The 19,741-nt window shown below is 46.4% G+C and overlaps 1 protein-coding gene across 6 annotated transcripts in view; it reads left to right on the forward strand.

Annotated features, from left to right (window-relative positions):
- MEIOB (meiosis specific with OB domains) overlaps nucleotides 9,259–19,741 on the forward strand; it is a 40,485-nt gene continuing 30,002 nt past the window's right edge. For 2 of the 6 annotated variants that reach the window (XM_021086799.1, XM_021086800.1), the window contains exons 1-2: nucleotides 15,906–15,982; nucleotides 19,475–19,532. In XM_021086799.1, the coding sequence (XP_020942458.1) occupies nucleotides 15,914–15,982; nucleotides 19,475–19,532 (127 nt within the window). In that variant the 5' untranslated portion in view covers nucleotides 15,906–15,913. Of the gene's footprint in view, nucleotides 9,406–9,439; nucleotides 9,719–9,859; nucleotides 9,960–13,909; nucleotides 14,020–15,905; nucleotides 15,983–19,474; nucleotides 19,533–19,741 lie in introns of those variants that run through there. The other 4 variants (XM_021086801.1, XM_021086802.1, XM_021086803.1 and 1 more) reach the window with 4 other exon arrangements.

A 19,741-nucleotide genomic window follows, 5' to 3' on the forward strand; every position in this document is an offset into this window, starting at 1 on the left:
CTCCTTTTTCTCTAAGGATTTGCCTATGATGGCCATTTCATGTAAGTGAGATCATATAAAATATGAGATTATTTATACTAAGTGAAAGAAGCCAGTTGCAAAGGACCATACTGTATATGACCACACTCATATTTTAAAAAGCCAGTCAAGGCTCCGTACCTGTTGTAACACGTCTCAGTACTTCATTCATGTTCATGGCCTTGTATGGATAGACCGTTCATTCATGTTCATATGCCCTTGTATGGATAGACCGTCTTAGCTGTTTCTAAGTCTATCCATTCATCGGTTTAGGGACATGGGGTTTGTTTCCTCTCTTTTGTTATGGTGAATTATGAACGTTCAGGTACAACTTAAAACATTTTTTTGTTATAGTTGATTTACAATGTTCTGTCCATTTCTGCTGTAAAGTGACCCAGTCATGCATATATAAATATATATATATATATATACACACATTCTTTTTTTTCTCACATTATCCTCCATCATGCTCTATCACAAGTGACTAGATATAGTTCCCTGTGCTGTACAGCAGGACCTCATTGCTTATCCACTCCAAATGCAATAGTTTGCATCTACGAACCCCAAATTCCCAGTCCACCCCACTCCCTCTCCCCCCACCTCAGCAACCACAAATCTGTTCTCCATGTCTATGAGTTTGTTTCTTTTCTGTAGATAGGTTCATCTGTGCCATGTATTAGATTCCAAATCTAAGTGGTATCATATGGTGTTTGTCTTTCTCCTTCTGACTTACTTCACTTAGTAGGAGAGTCTCTAGTTCCATCCATGTTGCTGCAAATGGCATTATGTTTTTCTTTTTGTGGCTGAGTAGTATTCTGTTGTGTAAATGAACCACACTTTCTTAATCCATTCATCTCTGGATGGACTTTAGGTTGTTTCCTTGTCTTGGCTATTGCTGCAATGGACGTTCAGGTGCCTGTATCTTTTTCAAGGAAAGTTTTGTCTGGATACATGCCCAGGAGTGGGATTGCTGGGTCATGTGGTAGTTCTATATTTAGTTTTCTGAGGAAATTCCATACGATTTTCCATAGTGGAGATTTACATTCCCACCAACAGTGTGTGGGGGGGTTCCCTTTCCTCCACACCCTCTCCAGGATCTGGTATTTGTAGACTTACTAATGATGACCATTCAGAGAAGTGCGAGGTGGTGGGTGCCTCATTGTTGTTTTGATTTGCATTTCTCTAATAATTAGTGACGCTGAGCATTTTTTCATATGTCGGCCATCCGTATGTCTCCTTTGGAGAAATGTCTGTTCAGGTCTTCTGCTTATTTTTCCGTTGGATTTTTGGTTGTTTTTTGCTGTTGAGTTGTATGAGTTTTTTGTATGTTTTGGAGATTAAGCCCTTGTCAGTTGCATCATTTGAAACTATTTTCTCCCATTGTGTAGGTTGTCTTTTTTTTTTTTTTTAATGGTTTCCTTTGCTGTGCAAAAGCTTGTAAGTTTGCTTTGGTCCCATGAGTTTATTTTTGTTTTTATTTCTATTGCTTTGGGAAACTGACCTAAGAAAACATTTGTATGGTTGATGAATGTTTTGCCTACATTCTCTTCTAGGAGTTTGATGGTGTCATGTCTTATGTTTAAGTCTTTAAGGCATTTTGAGTTTATTTTTGTGCCTGGTGTGAGGGTGTGTTCTAGTTTTGTTGCTTTGCGTGCAGCTGTCTAATTTTCCCAGCACCTCTTGCTGAAGAGACTGATTTTTTTCCCCATTTTATGTTCTTGCCTCCTTTGTCAAAGATGAATTGACCGTAAGTGTCTGGGGTTTATTTCTGGGTTCTCTGTTCTGTTGCATTGGTCTGTATATCTGTTTTAGTGCCAGTACCACACTGTCTTGATGACTGGAGATTTGTAATGTTGTCTGAAGTCAGGCAGAGTTATGCCTTCTGCTTGGCTTTTGTTCCTCAGCGTTGCTTAGGCAATTCTGGGTCTTTTATGGTTCCATATAAATTTTTGAATTGTTAGTTCTAGTTCTGTGAAAAACATCGTGGGTAATTTGATAGGGATTGCATTTAACCTATAGATTGCTCTCAGCAGTATGGGCATTTTAACATTATTAATTCTTCTAATTTAGGGGCATGGAATATCTTTCCATTTCTTTGAATCCTCTTTAATTTCCTTGATTAATGTTTTATAGTTCGCAGCATATAAGTCTTTTACCTCCTTGGTCAGGTTTATTCCTAGGTATTTAATTTTGGGGGGTGTGATTTTAAAAGGTATTGTATTTTTATATTCCTTCTCTAATATCTCATTGCGAGTATGCAGAACTGCCACCAATTTCTGGATGTTAATTCAGAAATTTTCCATGCCCAGGGCATGTGGAAGTTCCTGGGCCAAGGATTGAACCTGCATCACAGCTGTGACTTGAGCTGCTACAGTGACTATGCCAGATTTTTAACCTGCTGTGCCACAAGAGAGCTCCCATCATGCACAACTTTTTGTGTGGGCATATGTTCCCATTTCTCTTGGAGAGAGAAGCAAGAGTGGAATTGCCGGGTCAGACAGCAACTGTGCGTTGAACTGTTTGCAGGACGGCTGGACTCTTTTCCACGGGAGCTGCACCTTTTCCATCCTACCAGCAGTGCGGGAAGGTTCTGATCTCTCTGCATCCTCCCTGCCAACGCTTGTTAATGTTGTCTCTTAATCCATGGCCATCCTGGGGGCTGTGAAGTTGTATCCTGTTGCGGAGGCTCATTTTCCGTTTTTTTCCTTTTAGGGCCGTACCCGTGGCATAGGGAGGTTCCCAGTCTAGGGGCTGAATTGGAGCTGTAGCCACTGGTCTACACCACAGCCACAGCCATGTGGGATCCGAGCAGCCTCTGCGACCCACCCCACAGCTCAAGGCAACCCTGGATCCTCAACCCACTGGTCGAGGCCAGGGATCAAACCCACATCCTCATGGATACTATGTTGGGTTCTTCACCCCGTGAGCCACAACGGGACCTCCTCATTTTTTCAATTTTTTTTTTTTTTGTCTTTTTGCTATTTCTTTGGGCCGCCCCCGCGGCACATGGAGGTTCCCAGGCCAGGGGTCCAATAGGAGCTGTAGCCACCGGCCTACGCCAGAGCCACAGCAACGCAGGATCCAAGCCGCGTCTGCAACCTACACCACAGCTCACGGCAACGCCGGATCCTTAACCCACTGAGCAAGGGCAGGGACCGAACCCGCAACCTCATGGTTCCCAGTCGGATTCGTTAACCACTGCGCCACAACGGGAACTCCCCATTTTTTCAATTTTAATGACTCCATTGCCTGTGGGCTAGATGGTTCTCATCCATTCCCCATACTACTCCCCAGGCCTTCTCATAACTCCCATTGTTAATATTAGGACTGGGGAGTTCCCATCATGGCTCAGCGGAAGCGAATCTGACTAGCATCCATGAGGACACAGGTTCGATCCCTAGCCTCGCTCAGTGGGTTAAGTTATCCCGGCGTTGCTGTGAGTTGTGGTGCAGGTTTCAGACCCGGCTCGGATCTGGTGTTGCTGTGGCTGTGGTGTATGCTGGTGGCTACGGCTCGGATTGGACCCCCTAGACTGGAAACCTCCATATGCCATGGGTGCGGCCCTAAAAAAAAAAAAAGTGTGAGGACATCTTTTCGAGGGAAAGAATTTCCTCGTCGATGACCTGTGGTTGTCCCCTTTGTGGAACTTGGTAACATCCAGAGGGTGTTGCTGAGGCTTCAGGGCCCTGCATGGCCCTTTCTGTCTGGGCTCTGACAAGGACGGACGCCGATGCCCCCAGAAAAGCTGTGACAACTCCCTGCTGCTTCTGTGTTGATTTAGGGAAAGTTGAGTTGAACAAGAGAATGTAAGGCCAATTCACCTTGTTTTCATGGCCTGCCTCAGCCAGGATTACCACTTACAGTATTCTGCAACCCATTTTAGTGACCGTTCTCGAGAGAATGTAAGCCTCCGTAATTTCCCATCCGTTATGTCACAGGGATGACTACACCAGCTATGATCTTTACGTGTTTTTAAAAAGGAAGGAGTTCCCTGGTGGCTCAGGGGGTTAAGGATCTGGCGTTGTCACTGCTGTGGCTCTGGTCACAGATGCAACCAAAAAAAAGGAGTGGGGAGGAGGAGTCATGTTCATTTACATTTGACAAGTTGAGTAACTCTTCTAAGATCATTCCAGCAAACTAAGAGAGAACTAGAAGGAACCTGATGCTCCCATCATGGCTCAGCAGTTCGCAAACCCAACTAGCATCCATGAGGACGTGGGTTCGATCCCTGGCCTCGCTCAGGGGGTTAAGGATCCGGTGTTACCATGAACTGTGGTGTAGGTTGCAGACATGGCTCCGATCTGGTGTTTCTGTGGCTGTGGTGTAGGCCGGCAGCTGGAGCTCCAGTTTGAGTGCTAGCCTGGAAACTTCCATATGCTGTAGGTGCGGCCCTAAAAAAGCAAAAAATAAAAAGTATTTTGCAATTGCGGTTTTCTGTTGCTTCCTTTAGCATTTGCCCAACATGTGAGCAATGCAGATGGGTACTGAGTTCTGAGTAAACCCCTAAACAGGTAAAATAAGCCAAACAAAGACCAAAGCCTGTGAGTTCCCCTGTGGCCTAGCAGTTAAAGATCTGATATTGTCACTGCTATGGCACGGGTTCGATCCGTGGCCTGGGAACTTCCACATGCCTTGGAAGAAGCCAAAACAATTTTTTTTTATGGATAAAAAAGGCTAACCATCACCTGAGCCTTTAGCAAGTAGTAGGAGCAACAACTAAGATCTCAGATTGCAGGTCACCATGACACATGCAATAATGACATAGGTTAGGGAGTCCCGTCATGGTGCTGCGGAAAGAAATCCGACAGGCTTTGATCCAGGCCTTGCTCAGCGGGCCAACGTGCCTGCGGTGTAGGTTGCAGATGAGGCTCGGATCCTGCGTGGCTGTGGCTCTGATTCAACCCCTAACCTGGGAACGTCCATGTGCCACAGGAGTGGCCCTAAAAAACAAACAAACAAACAAACAAAAAGAGAAGCTTGAAATACTGCAAGAATTACCACAATGTGAGACAGCGACAGGAAGTGAGCGCATTCGGTGGGAAAAATGGTGCCCCCAGACTGGCTTGTGGCAGAGTCATCACAAACCTTCAAGCTGGAAATAACGCCGTTTCTGTGAGGCACGATAACCCATGGTGCGTCCCAAGCCCCCCTCCTCACTTTAGTTTACGTCCTGTGGATCAGGCTCTCAGTGGGTTTTCCAGATTCCCTTTGTAGTTCAACCGGGATTTTTTTTTTTTTTTTTCTTTCTAGGGCCGCACCCACAGCCTATGGAGTCCCAGGCTAGGGGTCAAATCAGAGCTACAGCTGCCGGCCTACACCACAGCCACAGCCACAGCCACAGCCAAGCCAGATCCGAGCCACGTGTGCAAACTATACCACAGCTCAGGGCAACGCCGGATCCTTAACCCACTGTGCGAGGCCAGGGATCGAACCCGCAACCTCATGGTTCCTAGTCGGACTTGTTCCTACTACGCCACGACAGGAACTCCTCAACCGGGATTTTTATTTCCGTTCATCGGCAGTGTTTGTTTCCGCTTGCAGTTGCTTTGCTCGTGAAGCAAATGAGGTTTTTGTTGTTTGAACCCCTCGGACTCAAGAAGGGGTCTGTTCTTCCCCACGTCCCGACTCAGGAGTTCGCCTGGCATGTTCCTGGCTTCTCAGCCCTTAGGCTCCAGAGCCGCTTCTGCTTCGTGGTCTCATACGCTCGCTTTCCCAATCAATACTCCTTCAGTTCTCCTGAATCCAGCCCCCAGATGGCCTTTGGACTCTGTCTCTTCCGTTTCTGCCTCTCCGGCGCTCCGCGAGCTCTCCAGCAGCTCCGTTTTGCCCCCGGGCCTGATCTCCACATTGAGCTCTGCACCCCCATCCACGGGTCACTTCACTCCCCTTCTTTAGACAACCTTCTGCAAAACTTTACACCGATATCTGTAAACATCAGTGCATCTACACCCCGTGGAAATGTTGGCTGGTCCCCGGACAGACGGAAGAGTGCGGAGGGAGACCAGGAACTGAGGTGTCAGCATTTCAGCTCTTGGGAGGGATCCTGTCATCAGGGCACGAACTTTAGAACAGTTATTTTGTCCTTGGCTAAATAAAAGGCAGCCTTGGAGGTCATTAAACTGTCAATCTCCCCCTACCGATTAGTAGGTGTAAAGTCATCACTCCGTGTAAAGTCGATCACTCTGTGTCTCCCCTGTCACCCTTTTGTGGCATGCCTCTAGTGGTGTGTGACAGCTGGCATGCTTCGGGGAGGGGACGGGTGTAGCCTCATGCCCTTTCTTTAGCCAGATACACAGGCCATTTCAGTGGGGACCTTTGTTCACGTGGCTTCTCCATCGAGTGGCAAGTTTAGCATCCCCTGTCCTCGCTTTTGCTCACACCCATCCAAAAGGTATCAACAAGCCAATTCTGTTGTTAAGAACAGAGCGGGTTCACAGAATTTCTATAAGGAATAGAAGAAGTGAATTCTTTATGCGCCGAGGGGGTCCCAATTTCATTATGAATATCCAACAGTCCCCGTCTTTTAGGCTTCTCTTTTGAAGCAGCATGTCATAAGAAACGCCTGTTCTGTACTGGTGAGGCTGACTATGCTTGCTTAATCTTATGTAGCTTTCAGCAAAAATGAATTTACCAGAATCTGAAAAAATGCACACAAACATTTAAAAACGTATTCCCCCAGTAAGGCAAAAATGAAAAAGGCATGCAAACTATTTTTATATCTTTTTTTTCCCTTTAGAATCCACTGAAAATGCCAGTTCATTCTTTTAGAAAGATTAAGATTTTTTTTTTTTTCTCTTTGGGGCCGCACTCACGGCATATGGAAGTTTCCAGGCTGGGAGTGGAATTGGAGCTGCAGCTGCCAGCCTGCACTACATCCACAGCAACACGGGATCCGAGCTGCACGTGCGACCTACACCACAGCTCAACAGGCAACACTGGATCCTTAACCCACTGAGGGAGGCCAGGGATCGAACCCATATCCTCACGGGTACTAGTCAGATCCGTTTCCCATGTGCCACAACGGGAACTCCAAGATATGTTCTTTTAAAGACAATGACTGGAAAGGAATATGGAAAACATTTTAAAGCTTTCACTGTTCAATTTTATTTTAATTTTTGTCTTTTTAGGGCTGCTGTGGCATATGGAGGTTCCCAGGCTAGGGGTCGAATCAGAGCTACAGCCGCTGGCCTACACCACAGCCACAGGAATGCCAGATCCAAGCCTCATCTGCAACCTACCAACAACTCACGGCAACGCCAGATCCTTAACCCACTGTGCGAGGCCGGAGATTGAACCCGTGTCCTCATGGATACTAGTCGGGTGTGTTACTGCTGAGCCAGGACGGGAACTCCCACTATTAAATTTTAAATGGTGAAAATGCGGGTAGTTTATTTTGCTTCCACTATTATTTGGGAAATTACAAAGTAACAAAGGATGAAAAATAACTATGTTTTGATACCAATGTAAGACTTGCCCCTGATGTTGTATTTTTCTTTTGTAGTGTATGGTTGTGTAATAAGTACCAAAGTGGATTTTCCTTTTAAAGAAAGAAGCTCAATAATTTAAACAATGCTATGTGTGGATAGCAGTTGGTAACAATTTTTTTTTTTTTTTGGTCTTTTGTTGTCCTTTTAGGGCCGCACCCGCGACATGTGGAGGTTCCCAGGCTAGAGGTCTAATTGGAGCTGCTGCTGCAGGTCGACGCCAGAGCCCCAGCCACGCCAGATCAGAGCCGCATCTTCAACCTACACTACAGCTCACGGCAGCGCTGGATCCTTAACCCACTGAGCAAAGCCAGGGATTGAACCCGCAACCTCATGATTCCTACTCGGATTCCTTTCTGCTGCGCCACGAGGGGAACTCCAGTTGGTAACAAATTTAAAGAATTTAGTTTTGGGATCTTATTTGCCCCTGATTAGTACTATTATGAACAAAAATTGTAAGTCATTAGATTAAAAAGATTTGCAGATGGTAGTAATTAAAACGCTGGCAAGTGTTTTGTCAGGTTTACCTAAGTCCAATATTTAGCACATCAAATTATACACACAGCGTATATCTCTGTGCGGGAAATGATATAAACATCGGGAAAATAGCATTATGGATCGAGCAACCTGGCCTACTTCACACTCCCCAAGAGATGACCCACGAGGGTCTGCATCCAGCACCACTCCCCTTCTAAACGTCTAATCAGCTCCCCTTCTAAAAGCCTCATCAGCAATCATGAACCCTTTTTTCAAAGCTTTTTAATTTTTGCATTATTTTAGCAGCACCTGTGGCATGTGGAATTTCCCAGCCCAGGGATCAAACCCGCGCCAGAGCAGCAACCAGTGACAACGCCGGATCCTCCCGCTTAGCCATGAGAGAACTCCGCAGTCTCCCTTGTCCCACGCACTCTTCTTTCAATTGAGATACAGCATCAGATGCTGTATAAAAAAAAGTACAGAGAGGCTACTACACCTGATCCACTTTTCCCCAGTCAGAACTTCTTCCGAGATCACAATCAAGTTACTGAGGCAGACACACCCAGTCTTTTTCAGATTTCCCCGGTTTCTCGTCTGTGTGTGTATTCAGCTGCTGCACTTTCCGCTGCATTTCTGCCGTGTTTCAGCGGAAAAGATCCCAAGCATCTTGCTTGGCGCCCGGGTCTTAGCACCCCGGACTCCCACCCCGGACGGCCCTCGAGTCTGAAGGACCAGCTCGCCCCCAGTCTCCCCAAAGCCACGCTCCTCAAGACCTGGACTTGAGAGGGACTGGAAGGAACGGGGCAGGGCCCAAGTCGGAATCAGGGCGCGGGGGCGGAACGTAGGGCGGGAGTGGGTGGAGTCGAAGGGGGGCACAGAGTCAGGGAGTGGGTAGGGTCGGAGGTCGGGGGCGGGACAGAGTCGGCGTGGGTGGAGCCAAGGGTCGAGGGGTGGAGCAGCAGGCCGTGGGTGGAGTCGGAGGTCAGGGACCGGGACAGAGTAAGGGGGTGGGTGGAGCCAGAGGTTGGGGGCGGGACAGACTCGGGGCTAGGATGGAGTGGGGTCTAGGAGTGGGCAGTCAGGCCGTGGGTGGAGTCAGAGGTTTGGGGGCGGGGCAGAGTCGGCGTGGGTGGAGTCGCAGGTCGAGGGGTGGGGGCAGTCAAGCTGTGGGTGGAGTCGGAGGTCAGGGGCGGGACAGAGGCCGTGGGTGGAGCCGGAGATTAGGGGGCGGGGCAGTCAGACCATGGGTGGAGTCGGAGGTCAGGGGGCGGGACAGAGTCAGGGTGGGGGTGGAGGCGGGGCGGGGGCGCGGCCTGCGCTAACGGTCGCTCGGTGGGCCTCACTGGGCGGTGGTCTCCTCTGGCTGTGGGCCGCGCGTTCTGTGGAGAAACAGCCGAACTCAGGCGGGCAGGCGGGTGGAGCCTGTGTAAGCGGGCCGCTCTCGGGGCGCGAGGAGCGTCTGAGTTGGGACGGCGCTCCGGGGAGCTGCCCGCGAGGGCGCTTGACGTGAAGTCGGGGAGCGGCGGGCAGCGGGCTCTCGTCCCTCCCCAGGGCGGGCCTCTGGGCCGGGGCTTCCGTGGCGGGGGCGGCCTTCCCTCCCGGCTGCCCGCGGGCTCGGCGGGTAGTGGCTGAGGCGAGGCCCGCCCGCATCCCGGCCGCCGGTCCGGAGCTCGCTGGGGCCGCCGGGGTCTCCGGAAGCGGGGGGCCGCCGGCGGGTTGGGGTGCGTGGACACGCCCAGGTGCGAAGTGGGCCGACAACGGCCGCTTCCAGTTCGAATCCGGGGGCGGAGTCCCGTGGGGACACGGACAGCTCTGGGGGGTGTGGACGCCGGTGTAGACGCGCAGGTGTGATCCATGCGGAATGTACCCTCGTCCTGCAGGGACTCAACATGAATCCGGGCCGGAGACTGCTCTTAGCTTCCGCGGGGGCCGAGGCTGGTGCTGGACGTTCTGTGGGCGGACAGACGCGCAGGGACACGGGTAGGCGCTTCCAGGAGCCTTCGGAGCAAACCCCCGACCCGGGCCCAGCCCACCTCCCCTCTCCCCCCTTGGCAGCTGGGCTGTGTACCGTCCTTAGAGATTTGCCTTCCGCAGAATGTCACGGAGTTGGAATCATTTTAAAAGACGGGGTGAGCGGGGAGAGTCGCATTTCACGCGGGGTGTGCAGTTCCTGTTTGCCCGGTGCCCGACGTCTCATCCCTAAGGCGCAACCGTGTGAGACGGGCAGGAAGTTACAAACTATGGGAAATGGTATCTGAATGCAAAATATGCATCTTTCTGTCTCTCTGTCTGTCTGTCTGTCTCCATGCCGGGGAGATGTCCAGTGTGATGGCCCGTGGGCCAGTTTTCTTATGGACAACCCCAGAGTGTTTGGAAGTCAGCTAGAATTTCAAAATGCAGAAAACTTGCCAAGTTCCCACTGAAGCCATAAACGAAGAACTACCCTTCTGAAATGGATTTATAAAGATAATTGACCAACTGTTCCCCTCTAAGGGAGAAAATGACCAATTTTGTCTGAGTGTGGCATTCTCCTGTGGCTCAGGGAGTGAAGGATCTGGGATTGTCACTGCTCAGGTTTAGTCTCTGGCCTGGGGACTTTCACATGCTGTGGGCGCAGCCAAAAAGGAAAAAAAAAAAAAAAAAGCTTTGGTTTGTGATGGAAGTTTGGGGGAAATTCCATGTACAGCAATGACTGCATAAAGAGTACTTCTTTGTTGCAGCCCCAGCACAGGTCTGTAGAATAAAATAGGAAATTGTAGGACCATCATTGCTTAGCTCTCTGGAAGTCCTGTTTATTTAGAATAGCAGGATGTAAACTGTATTGATTTCTAGAATTTAAATGCTGGATGGAAATGTAAAATTAGCTGGAAACTAAAATTCTATTTATTCAAAAGATTGTACAATTAACAGTATTATTCTCAAATTACAAATCAGGTTGATTTATGCCATTAATTTAGTCAGCAAATAATCAGCAGCTGCTCTGCATGAGGCACTAACTAGGCACTGTGGGGAGACCATGGGGGCAAGATATGGCACAGCCCTGTGTCACAGACCCCACCCTGTAATGAGGGAGAAAGACAGCACCCCCGTGACAGTTAGGAGTGCAGGCTGGGGGACACTTGAAAGAGGAGAAAAGCACGAAAGTTTTCTCTTTGAGACCCAGCGAATGCTGAAGGTCCCGTCTCGTGAGGCTCCCGAGGGTGGGATTGGCCGGAGGAAGAGGGAGCCGGGTGTGCCAGGCCCAGGTTCCACTGAGGAAGGAGGGCGGCCAGGTGTCTGGAGAGTGCTTATCAAGGGGAGGGGGAGTGGCGGGACGTGAGGAAGAGATGGGCAGAGGCCTGATCAGCTGGGCCTTGAAAAGGCTGCAGCAGAGTTTGGATTTACTTGTGTGCAGCTGGGGAGAGTTTTAAGTACGAGACAATCTGAATTTTTAAAGAATTCTCAGTTGTGTGGACAAGAGGTAAAGGAGGCAAAAGTTGAAGCGGAGAGAGGTCAGGTCTGGAGATGGGGGGCAGTGATCCCGTTCAAGAGATGATTAGGAGGGAGGCTTGGCAGCACTTGGCGAGGATTGTTCTGGGTCTGGGCAGTGAACAGGAGATGTTCATGGTGACGGAGTGGATGGTGATGGAATCCTCTGATGGCAAAGTCTCCAGAGCTCCAGGGTACCAGTGCGGGACTTGGCAGCTAGGCCCCCATGAGTAACTGTTGTACTGACAGGAAAGGAAAGCAGACACAGGTGCACGTGCATGTACACAAACACAAACACGCATGCACACCCTTCCTGGAAAAAAGTCAGCAAGTTTATGACAATTGCACCTTTACCGCTCTGCTCTCAGCTCCTCCATCCCAGGCCTCAAACTGACTAACTCTGGCTGCTCAGAAGTTGAGACCATGGCTTTAGAGTCAGAAAGTTGGTAGCATTTGCCCTAAGGGTCTGACTGACACCCTCAGCTGACCATTGGGCCAGCTGCCTTCTCAGAGCCAGCAGCTAACAGTGCTTCCTCCCACTCTGGGTCCAGAGTCCCCTTCTCTTGTGCCAGAGCCACACCCAGAGTGAGGACCAAGCAATGCAGCTTTGTCCTCTGGAGGGAAGCTCCAGCAAGTAGGCGCTTGAGGGGCTTGGGCCCTACCACATCCTCTGAAACCTAGACCAAGGGACCAGGAGGGTCTGGGAGGAACGGGCCAGGTCAGGCCAGGCTCTGGTCCAAGCAGGAGGAGGCCTCAGAACTCAGGGAAGAGAATTTGGGAGCGCAGGGTCGAGGGGTCGTCAGAGAAGGTCACGGTGTATCTAGGGTCTGTAGTATAGGGCCAGGCTCATAACAGGCACTCCCTGTGACACTGCCACCATGTCACCCTAACGGACTAGTTCCAGTACCACCTCCTCTCTCCGTCACCCTGGTGAAGGATCTGGGTTGTAAAATTGAGGCTGCAGACATCTAGTCCCACATCCGGCCCTCTGTTTCCCTTGCTCCTCTCTGAGGCTCTGAGGAGGTCTTGCTGTTGATCCAGTCTAAATGTAATAGTTTGCATCTAGGTCCCGTCCCCATCCTAATTCAGGGCCTGATACATATCAGACACTAAACCCACAAGTGTGAAATGAATAAACTATGTATAGAACCAGGTAAATGCCGAACTCTAGATGAGGAATAACAGCCTTGGGCTGAGGAGATGCCATTGGAGAAAAGGAGACATATGCTTAAAATACCTTTGGAAAGTAGAAGGGATGGTAGTTGCTGCTGTGTCGTGTAATCTCTATCACATACTGAGCTCTTTATTTCATGTCAGTTTTGTATTTCTCAAAAATTCATGTAGAGAAGCAAGTTGTTGGGGGTTTTTTGGTAGATAGACTAAAATATATCACCGTATATTTTGAATAAGAGTAGAAAGTGAAGGAACTTCAGAGAGTTCATGTGCTAGCCCCTAAGTGGATAGGCAAACTACCAAGAGATGTTAAGGCGTAAAAATTTGGAGAACTCACTTAATGGGTAGGTAGATGGTATTTTTATGCAAAATCTGGCTACTGAATAATTAATTTATCCTTTCCATCCCCAAGCGTCTAGCACTTCATAGGCTCTCAGTAAAAGTTTGTCGAGTAGATGGATGAATGAATGAATCTGTCAGGGTTTGGCAGGTATTGCAGAGACTGAAATTCCGTAGTGAGCCAGATCAGCCTAGGGCAAATACTGAGTAGGACATTACCAGTGCGTAATTCTGGTTGTTTATTCGGGCGTGAGTGCAGGAACTATTACACTGGCTAAAAAGGAAAAGCAGAGTTCTTATCTGTCAGGCCCCTCTGAACACCTTATGTAGGTGCCTTATGTAGGTACATAAGGCGCCTAGGCACTTTCTGAACATGATTCTGAATTCTCACAGCAACTCTGAAAGGTGGATATTATCCGTACTTTATGGATGAGGAAATTAAATCTCAGTAATGGCAAAACATTTGACTACAAACTGTTGTGGTCTCTGCATATGGGTGGAAAAAGAATTTTCCAGATTTAAAAAAGGAAGGTATAGAAAAGACAAGTTTCTTGAGTCAAGAGACACTGTTAACATAGTGGGCCAGCTTCCTGCTAATCAGGGAGAGCCGACTCTGGGCCCAAGGTCGTGTCTGTTTTTATAGCCTGAAGACGAAGAAGTGCGAGAAGTGGTCTTGCCATACACCTGCTGACCTGCTGGTTGGTTGGGGATGGACGGGGTCTTCTGATACACTTGCTGGTTGGCTGGGGGCATGTGTTGCCCCTGTGGGGGGGTAAGGAGTGGACTACGTACCTTTTCTAGTGGGGGGCAGGAAGGCGTGGGCCAGGTTGCTGGGGTGGAGAGGTCCTTAGGGGCATGGTAACGATTACAGTGAGACAGGCGGGATTAGATAAGGGTCTGGAAGTTCTTATCTCAGCTGGAGGCGTTTTGGTTTTCTCTCCTTGGAGAAGCCTTAAAGTCCCACACCTAGTGGCACTGAAATTCAGAAGCCTTGTTGACTGACCCCACAGTCATCCTGAAACTCATGTTATGGCGCATGTCTTGAAAGTGAAGCCTGCAGGTGAGTGTGTTCACTGGTAAAGAGTGTGGGGTGAAATTGGGTAAATCTGCTGGTTTGGTATAGTTGACAGTTGTTACTACACTGAAACCTTTTCTAGTGATGATACTGAGGGACAAGACACCATTTCATTTATTTGATATTTATTGAGTGCTTTTTAGATGTAGGGTAGCATTGAAAGGTACACAAAAAATATGTAAGTTGCCACCTCTGCCCTCCTGGAGCTTACCACCCAGAGGTGAGGTGGTAAGATAGCCCCACATGCAATGCAATGAAATGCATGATTTGAGGTATTTACAATAGAGTTTTGCTATGTTTTTAAAAGTACGCCTTATAGGAGTTCCCGTCGTGGCGCAGTGGTTAACGAATCCGACTAGGAACCATGAGGTTGCGGGTTCGATCCCTGCCCTTGCTCAGTGGGTTAACGATCCGGCGTTGTCGGGAGCTGTGGTGTAGGTTGCAGACGCGGCTCGGATCCTGTGTTGCTGTGGCTCTGGTGTAGGCTGGTAGCTACAGCTCCGATTGGACCCCTAGCCTGGGAACCTCCATATGCCGTGGGAGCGGCCCAAAGAAATAGCCAAAAAAAAAAAAAAAAAAAAAGACAATAAATTAGACATTTACAAAACATTTAAAAAAAATAAAAAAAATAAAAGTACGCCTTATAATAATAAATATTTATTATTTTAGTTTTTTTTCCTTTTTATGGCTGCACCTGCGGCATATGCAAGTTCCCAGGCCAGAAGTCGAATAGGAGCTGCAGCTGTGGCCCATGTCAAAACTTGTGGCAACACTGGATCCTTAACCTGGTGAGTGAGGCTAAGAATTGAACCTGTACCCTCACGGAGATGTCAGGTCCTTAACCTGCTGAGCTACAACAGGAATTCCCATAGTAATAAATATTTAAATCTGCCAATGTCCCATTGAATCACCTTTCATCTGAAACTAAATTTGCAGGGTGCTCAAACATTGCTAAATTATTTTTTAAAAAAGGGAAAGTTAAAAATTGAAGCCTAATTTATCATTCAAAACTAAAAAAAAAGTGGGAGTTCCCGTCATAGCGCAGTGGTTAATGAATCTGACTAGGAACCATGAGGTTCCTGCCCTTGCTCAGTGGGTTGACGATCCGGCGTTGCCGTGAGCTGTGGTGTAGGTTGCAGACGCGGCTCGGATCCTCCGTTGCTGTGGTTCTGGTGTAGGCCGGTGGCTACAGCTCCGATTGGACCCCTAGCCTGGGAACCTCCATATGCCGCGGGAGCGGCCCAAGAAACAAGAAATAGCAACAACAACAACAAAAAGACAAAAAATAAAAAAATAAAAAAAAAACAACAAAAAAAACCAAAAAAAAAAAACAATCCGACTAAGAACCGTGAGGTTGCGGGTTCGATCCTTGGCCTTGCTCAGTGGGTTAAGGATCTGGCGTTGCTGTGAGCTGTGGCGTAGGTCGCAGACGCAGCTCAGATTCCACGTTGCTGTGGCTGTGGTGTAGGCCTGCGGCTACAGCTCCGATTCTACCCCTAGTCTGGGGACCTCCATATGCCTTGGGAGCGGCCATAGAAAAGGCAAAAAGACAAAAAAAAAGAAAAAAAGAATCCGACTGCAGTGGCTTGGGTCACTGTGAAGCAGTGGGTTCCATCCCAGGCCTGGCAGTGAAAGGATCCAGTGTTTCTGCAGCTGCTGTGATGTATGTTGCAATTGTGGCTCAGATTCAGTCCTTGGCCTGGGAACTTTGGTACGCTGCAGCTACAGTCATAAAATTAAAAAAGTTTTTCTGAAAGAATAAAGTATCTAGTAGGTTCCTAAATAAGTTATTTTTTCAATCTTGGATTTTTTCAAGGTTATTTCAATTATTTAATTTATACCTTTGAATGATTATATTTTCTAAAATGCAGATCGAATAATGGCCAACTCCATTGTATCAAAGAACTTCACTGCACTTTCAGATCTGCATCCAAATATGGCTAATCTGGTAGGTTTCAGAGGTGTAGAGAGAGGTTCAGCTGTTTTCTAATGAAACTTTAGGTGGTAATATTACATTATGTCAACATTATTGCTTCATTCAACAGGTCCTTGTATAATTAACAAGTATACAGATAACTCATTGCATTAGTGTGATTGTTAGGTATTAAGCACTCCTAAACTTCTTCTTATTTGAGCCAGCTAAATGAAAATTAGTCTTTCTTTTGTCTACAGAGTAGGAGATTGTAGGTATGACTAGAGGTTGTTAAAAGTGATCAAAAGTTTGTTTTTTTTAAATTAAAGATAGTCGATTTACAATGTTGTACCAATTTCTGCTGTATAGCAAAGTGACTCAGTCATACATATATATCTATATATTTATACTGTTTTTTTTAGGGCCATATCCATGGCACATGGAAGTTCTCAGCCAGGGGTTGAATTGGAGCTGCAGCTGCTGGCCTGTGCCACAGCCACAGTAACACCAGATCTGACCTGCCTCTGTGACCCACACCACAGCTCATAGCAATACCAGATCCTTAGCCCACTGAGTGGGGCCAGGAATCAAACCCCCATCCCCATGGATACTATTTGGGTTTGTTACTGCTGAGCCATAGTGGGAATTCCTATATTTATATTATTGTCCATCATAATTTATCCCAGGAGATTGAATATAGTTCCTGTTGTTTATCCATTCTAAATGTAATAGTTTGCATCTACTAACCCCAAATTCCCAGTCTGTCCCACTCCCCTGCCCCCCACCCCGGCAACCACAAGTCTTTTCTCTATGTCTGTGTGTCTGTTTTTGTTTTATAGTTAGGTTCATTTGTGCCATATTTTAGATTCCACATGTAAGTGATATCGTATGGTATTTGTCTTTCTCTTTCTGACTTCACTTAGTATGATAATCTCTGGCTGTATCCATGTTGCTGCAAATGGTATGATTTTGTTCTTTACAGCTAAGTAGTAGTCCATTGTATAAATGTACCACTTCGTCTTAAAATCCATCTGTTGGGAATTCCCATAATGGCTCAGTGGAAGCTAATCTGACTAGTATCTATGAGGACGCAGGTTTGGTCTCTGGCTTTGCTCAGTGGGTTAAGGATCTGGTGTTGACGTGAGCTGTGGTTTAGGTTGTGGACGCAGCTTGGATTCTGCATTGCTGTGGTGTAGGCTGGCAGCTGTAGCTCTGATTCAGCCCCTAGCCTGGGAACTTCCATATGCTGTGGATGCAGCCCTAACCACCCCCCCACCCCGCGCGCAAAATTCATCTCTTGATAGACAATTTAGGTTATTTCCATGTCTTGACTAAAAGTTTATTTGTATTATTTTAATATTTAATAGCCACTCAAATTTAGCACTGTAAAATTAAAACATTTTTGTTCAGGATTATTCATTCTCTAATTGTCCAAGTTACAGACTGAGGTACTTGCCATTATGCTGCTTTTATGACATATAGGTACATTACAAGTGCCTTTCTTACCTTCCTTCGCCCTTCCTCCTTCCTTCCTTCCTTCCTTTCTTTCTTTCTTACTTTCCTTTTTAGGGCCGCACCCACAGCATGTGGAGGTTCCCGGGCTAGCGGTCAAATTAGAGCTGCAGCTGCTGGCCTACAGCCACAGCAATGAGCGATCTAAGCCACAGCTTCAACCTATACCTCAGCTCATGGCAACACTAGATCCCCGACCTGCTGAGCTAGGCCAGGGATTGAATCTGCATCCTCATGGATACTTGTCGGATTCATTTCCTCTGCGCCACAATGAGAACTCCCATAACAAGTGTATTTCTGAAATTTCTGATCATATGAAAATTCATTCTGGGGGTACTGGTTGTAGGGGAATTTGATCATTTCGAATTGCCAAAATCATTATTTATTTAAAAGAAGTTTAGATGCAATTATCTTATAAGATGAAGAAGTTATAATAAAGCAATTATCATACTCCTTTAACTTTCCTGTGTGGAGCAGTCTGCTGTTTACATTTGGAGTTTGCAAACCAGATTTCTTGAAATGCGATACATTTACATGACTTTAGTATTTTGCAATTGAAAGTTTATTAATGTTAAAAATAAGTATTGCCTTTTTTTGAGCTCCCATTGTGGCTCAGCAGGTTAAGAACCCAGTTAATATCCATTAGGATGCAGGTTTGATCCCTAGCCCCTTGCTTAGTGGGTTAAGGATCTGGCGTGTCTACCGGCTGCGGCGCAGGTCACAGATGTGGCTCAGATCCCGAATTGCTGTGGCTGTGGTATAGACCAGCAGCTGTAGCTCCGAATTGACCCCTAGCCTGGGAACTTCCATATGCTGTAGGTGCAGCCCTAAAAAGAAAAAAAAAATTATTGCTGTTTTTTTTTGAAAGTTTAACTATTTGTCAATTGTCTCTTTGGTTAGGAAATTTTACTCAATGTTTCCATTTATTGTTTCCTCAACAAAATTCAGTGAGATCTGAATGCATATGGAATTTAAAGAAATAATAGCAATGTGTATAAATGTAATCAGACTAGCTAGCTAATAGCTCAGCTAAGATGTGGTAGTATTAAAAGCGTGAATGTTCTTTAAAAGTTATAGATTATTGCAAGGTTAAAATCAGTTGCTAGAATTAGTGATAGAAGTTCCCCTTTCAGAAAAAGGTAGTTATTTTTCTTTCTTTCTTTCTTTCTTTTTTTTTTTTTTTTTAAGAGTTGCACCCATGGCATATGGAGGGTCCCAGCTAGGGGTCTAATTGGAACTACAGCTGCCAGCCTACACCAGAGCCATAGCAACTCGGGTTCCGAGCCGCGTCTGCGACCTACACCACACAGCTCACGGCAACGCCGGATCCTTAACCCACTGAGTGAGGCCAGGGATCAAACCCACAACCTCATGGTTACTAGTTGGATTCGTTTCCTCAGCACCACAACGAGAACTCCTATTTCTTAAAACACTTTTAAAATATTTAATTTTTCTTTGTTAGTCACTAAAGAGAACATTAAACATTTTAAGAACATGTTAATGTCTTTAAGGTTTAAGATCTAGGACTTTAGAGTTTAGATTTATTAATAGCAGTATGCAAGTTTTGTTACAGTCTAATTTTTATTACTGTCCAGCTTGTTTGGATTAAGAAGCTAAGCAGTTTTATGTGGATCGTTAGAAAACTCTATATAAAAGAGAGCTTTGAAGACCATGGCAAATTAAATTGTATGACACATGTGCTTTGAATGAATTCAGTAAGGATTGATAGCATAGGGCAGTTACTGTGCTCCACCTAGTGATTGAAAATAAAGTAGAAACACACTAAGTATTAAATGATTGTAATAGCAGTTAACTGTCTTATTACTTTGTGCTATTTCCTGTAGAATCTAACATTTATGAAATTCTTTTAGATGTTTGTCTGGAATAAAGACATTTAAATGATTCCTACTAAAAAATGTTTGTTAGAGCCAGTAAAATATATCAAGTCCATGAAATTAAATTTACCATCTACATCTGTGTTTAATATTTGTCTTCTATAACCTTTTTGTTTTTCAGAAAATAATCGGCATAGTTATTGGAAAAACAGATGTCAAAGGCTTTCCAGACAGAAAAAGCTGAGTTCTATTTAACTCTTTGCTTCACTTTTCATCAACTATGGCTTATGACTACAACAAAATATATTTAAGTGATTAAATTTCTCATGCCTTTTTAACTCCTTAAGAGCAATGGCCATGTTTGCTGTTGCATGGTAAAGTACTCAATGGCATTAAAATCATTTTAATGATTTTATTTGCTGTTTCTCAAACATAATTTTAACGGCTG

Source organism: Sus scrofa, chromosome 3, assembly GCF_000003025.6.
Source record: "Sus scrofa isolate TJ Tabasco breed Duroc chromosome 3, Sscrofa11.1, whole genome shotgun sequence".
NCBI classification, from domain to species: domain Eukaryota; kingdom Metazoa; phylum Chordata; class Mammalia; order Artiodactyla; family Suidae; genus Sus; species Sus scrofa.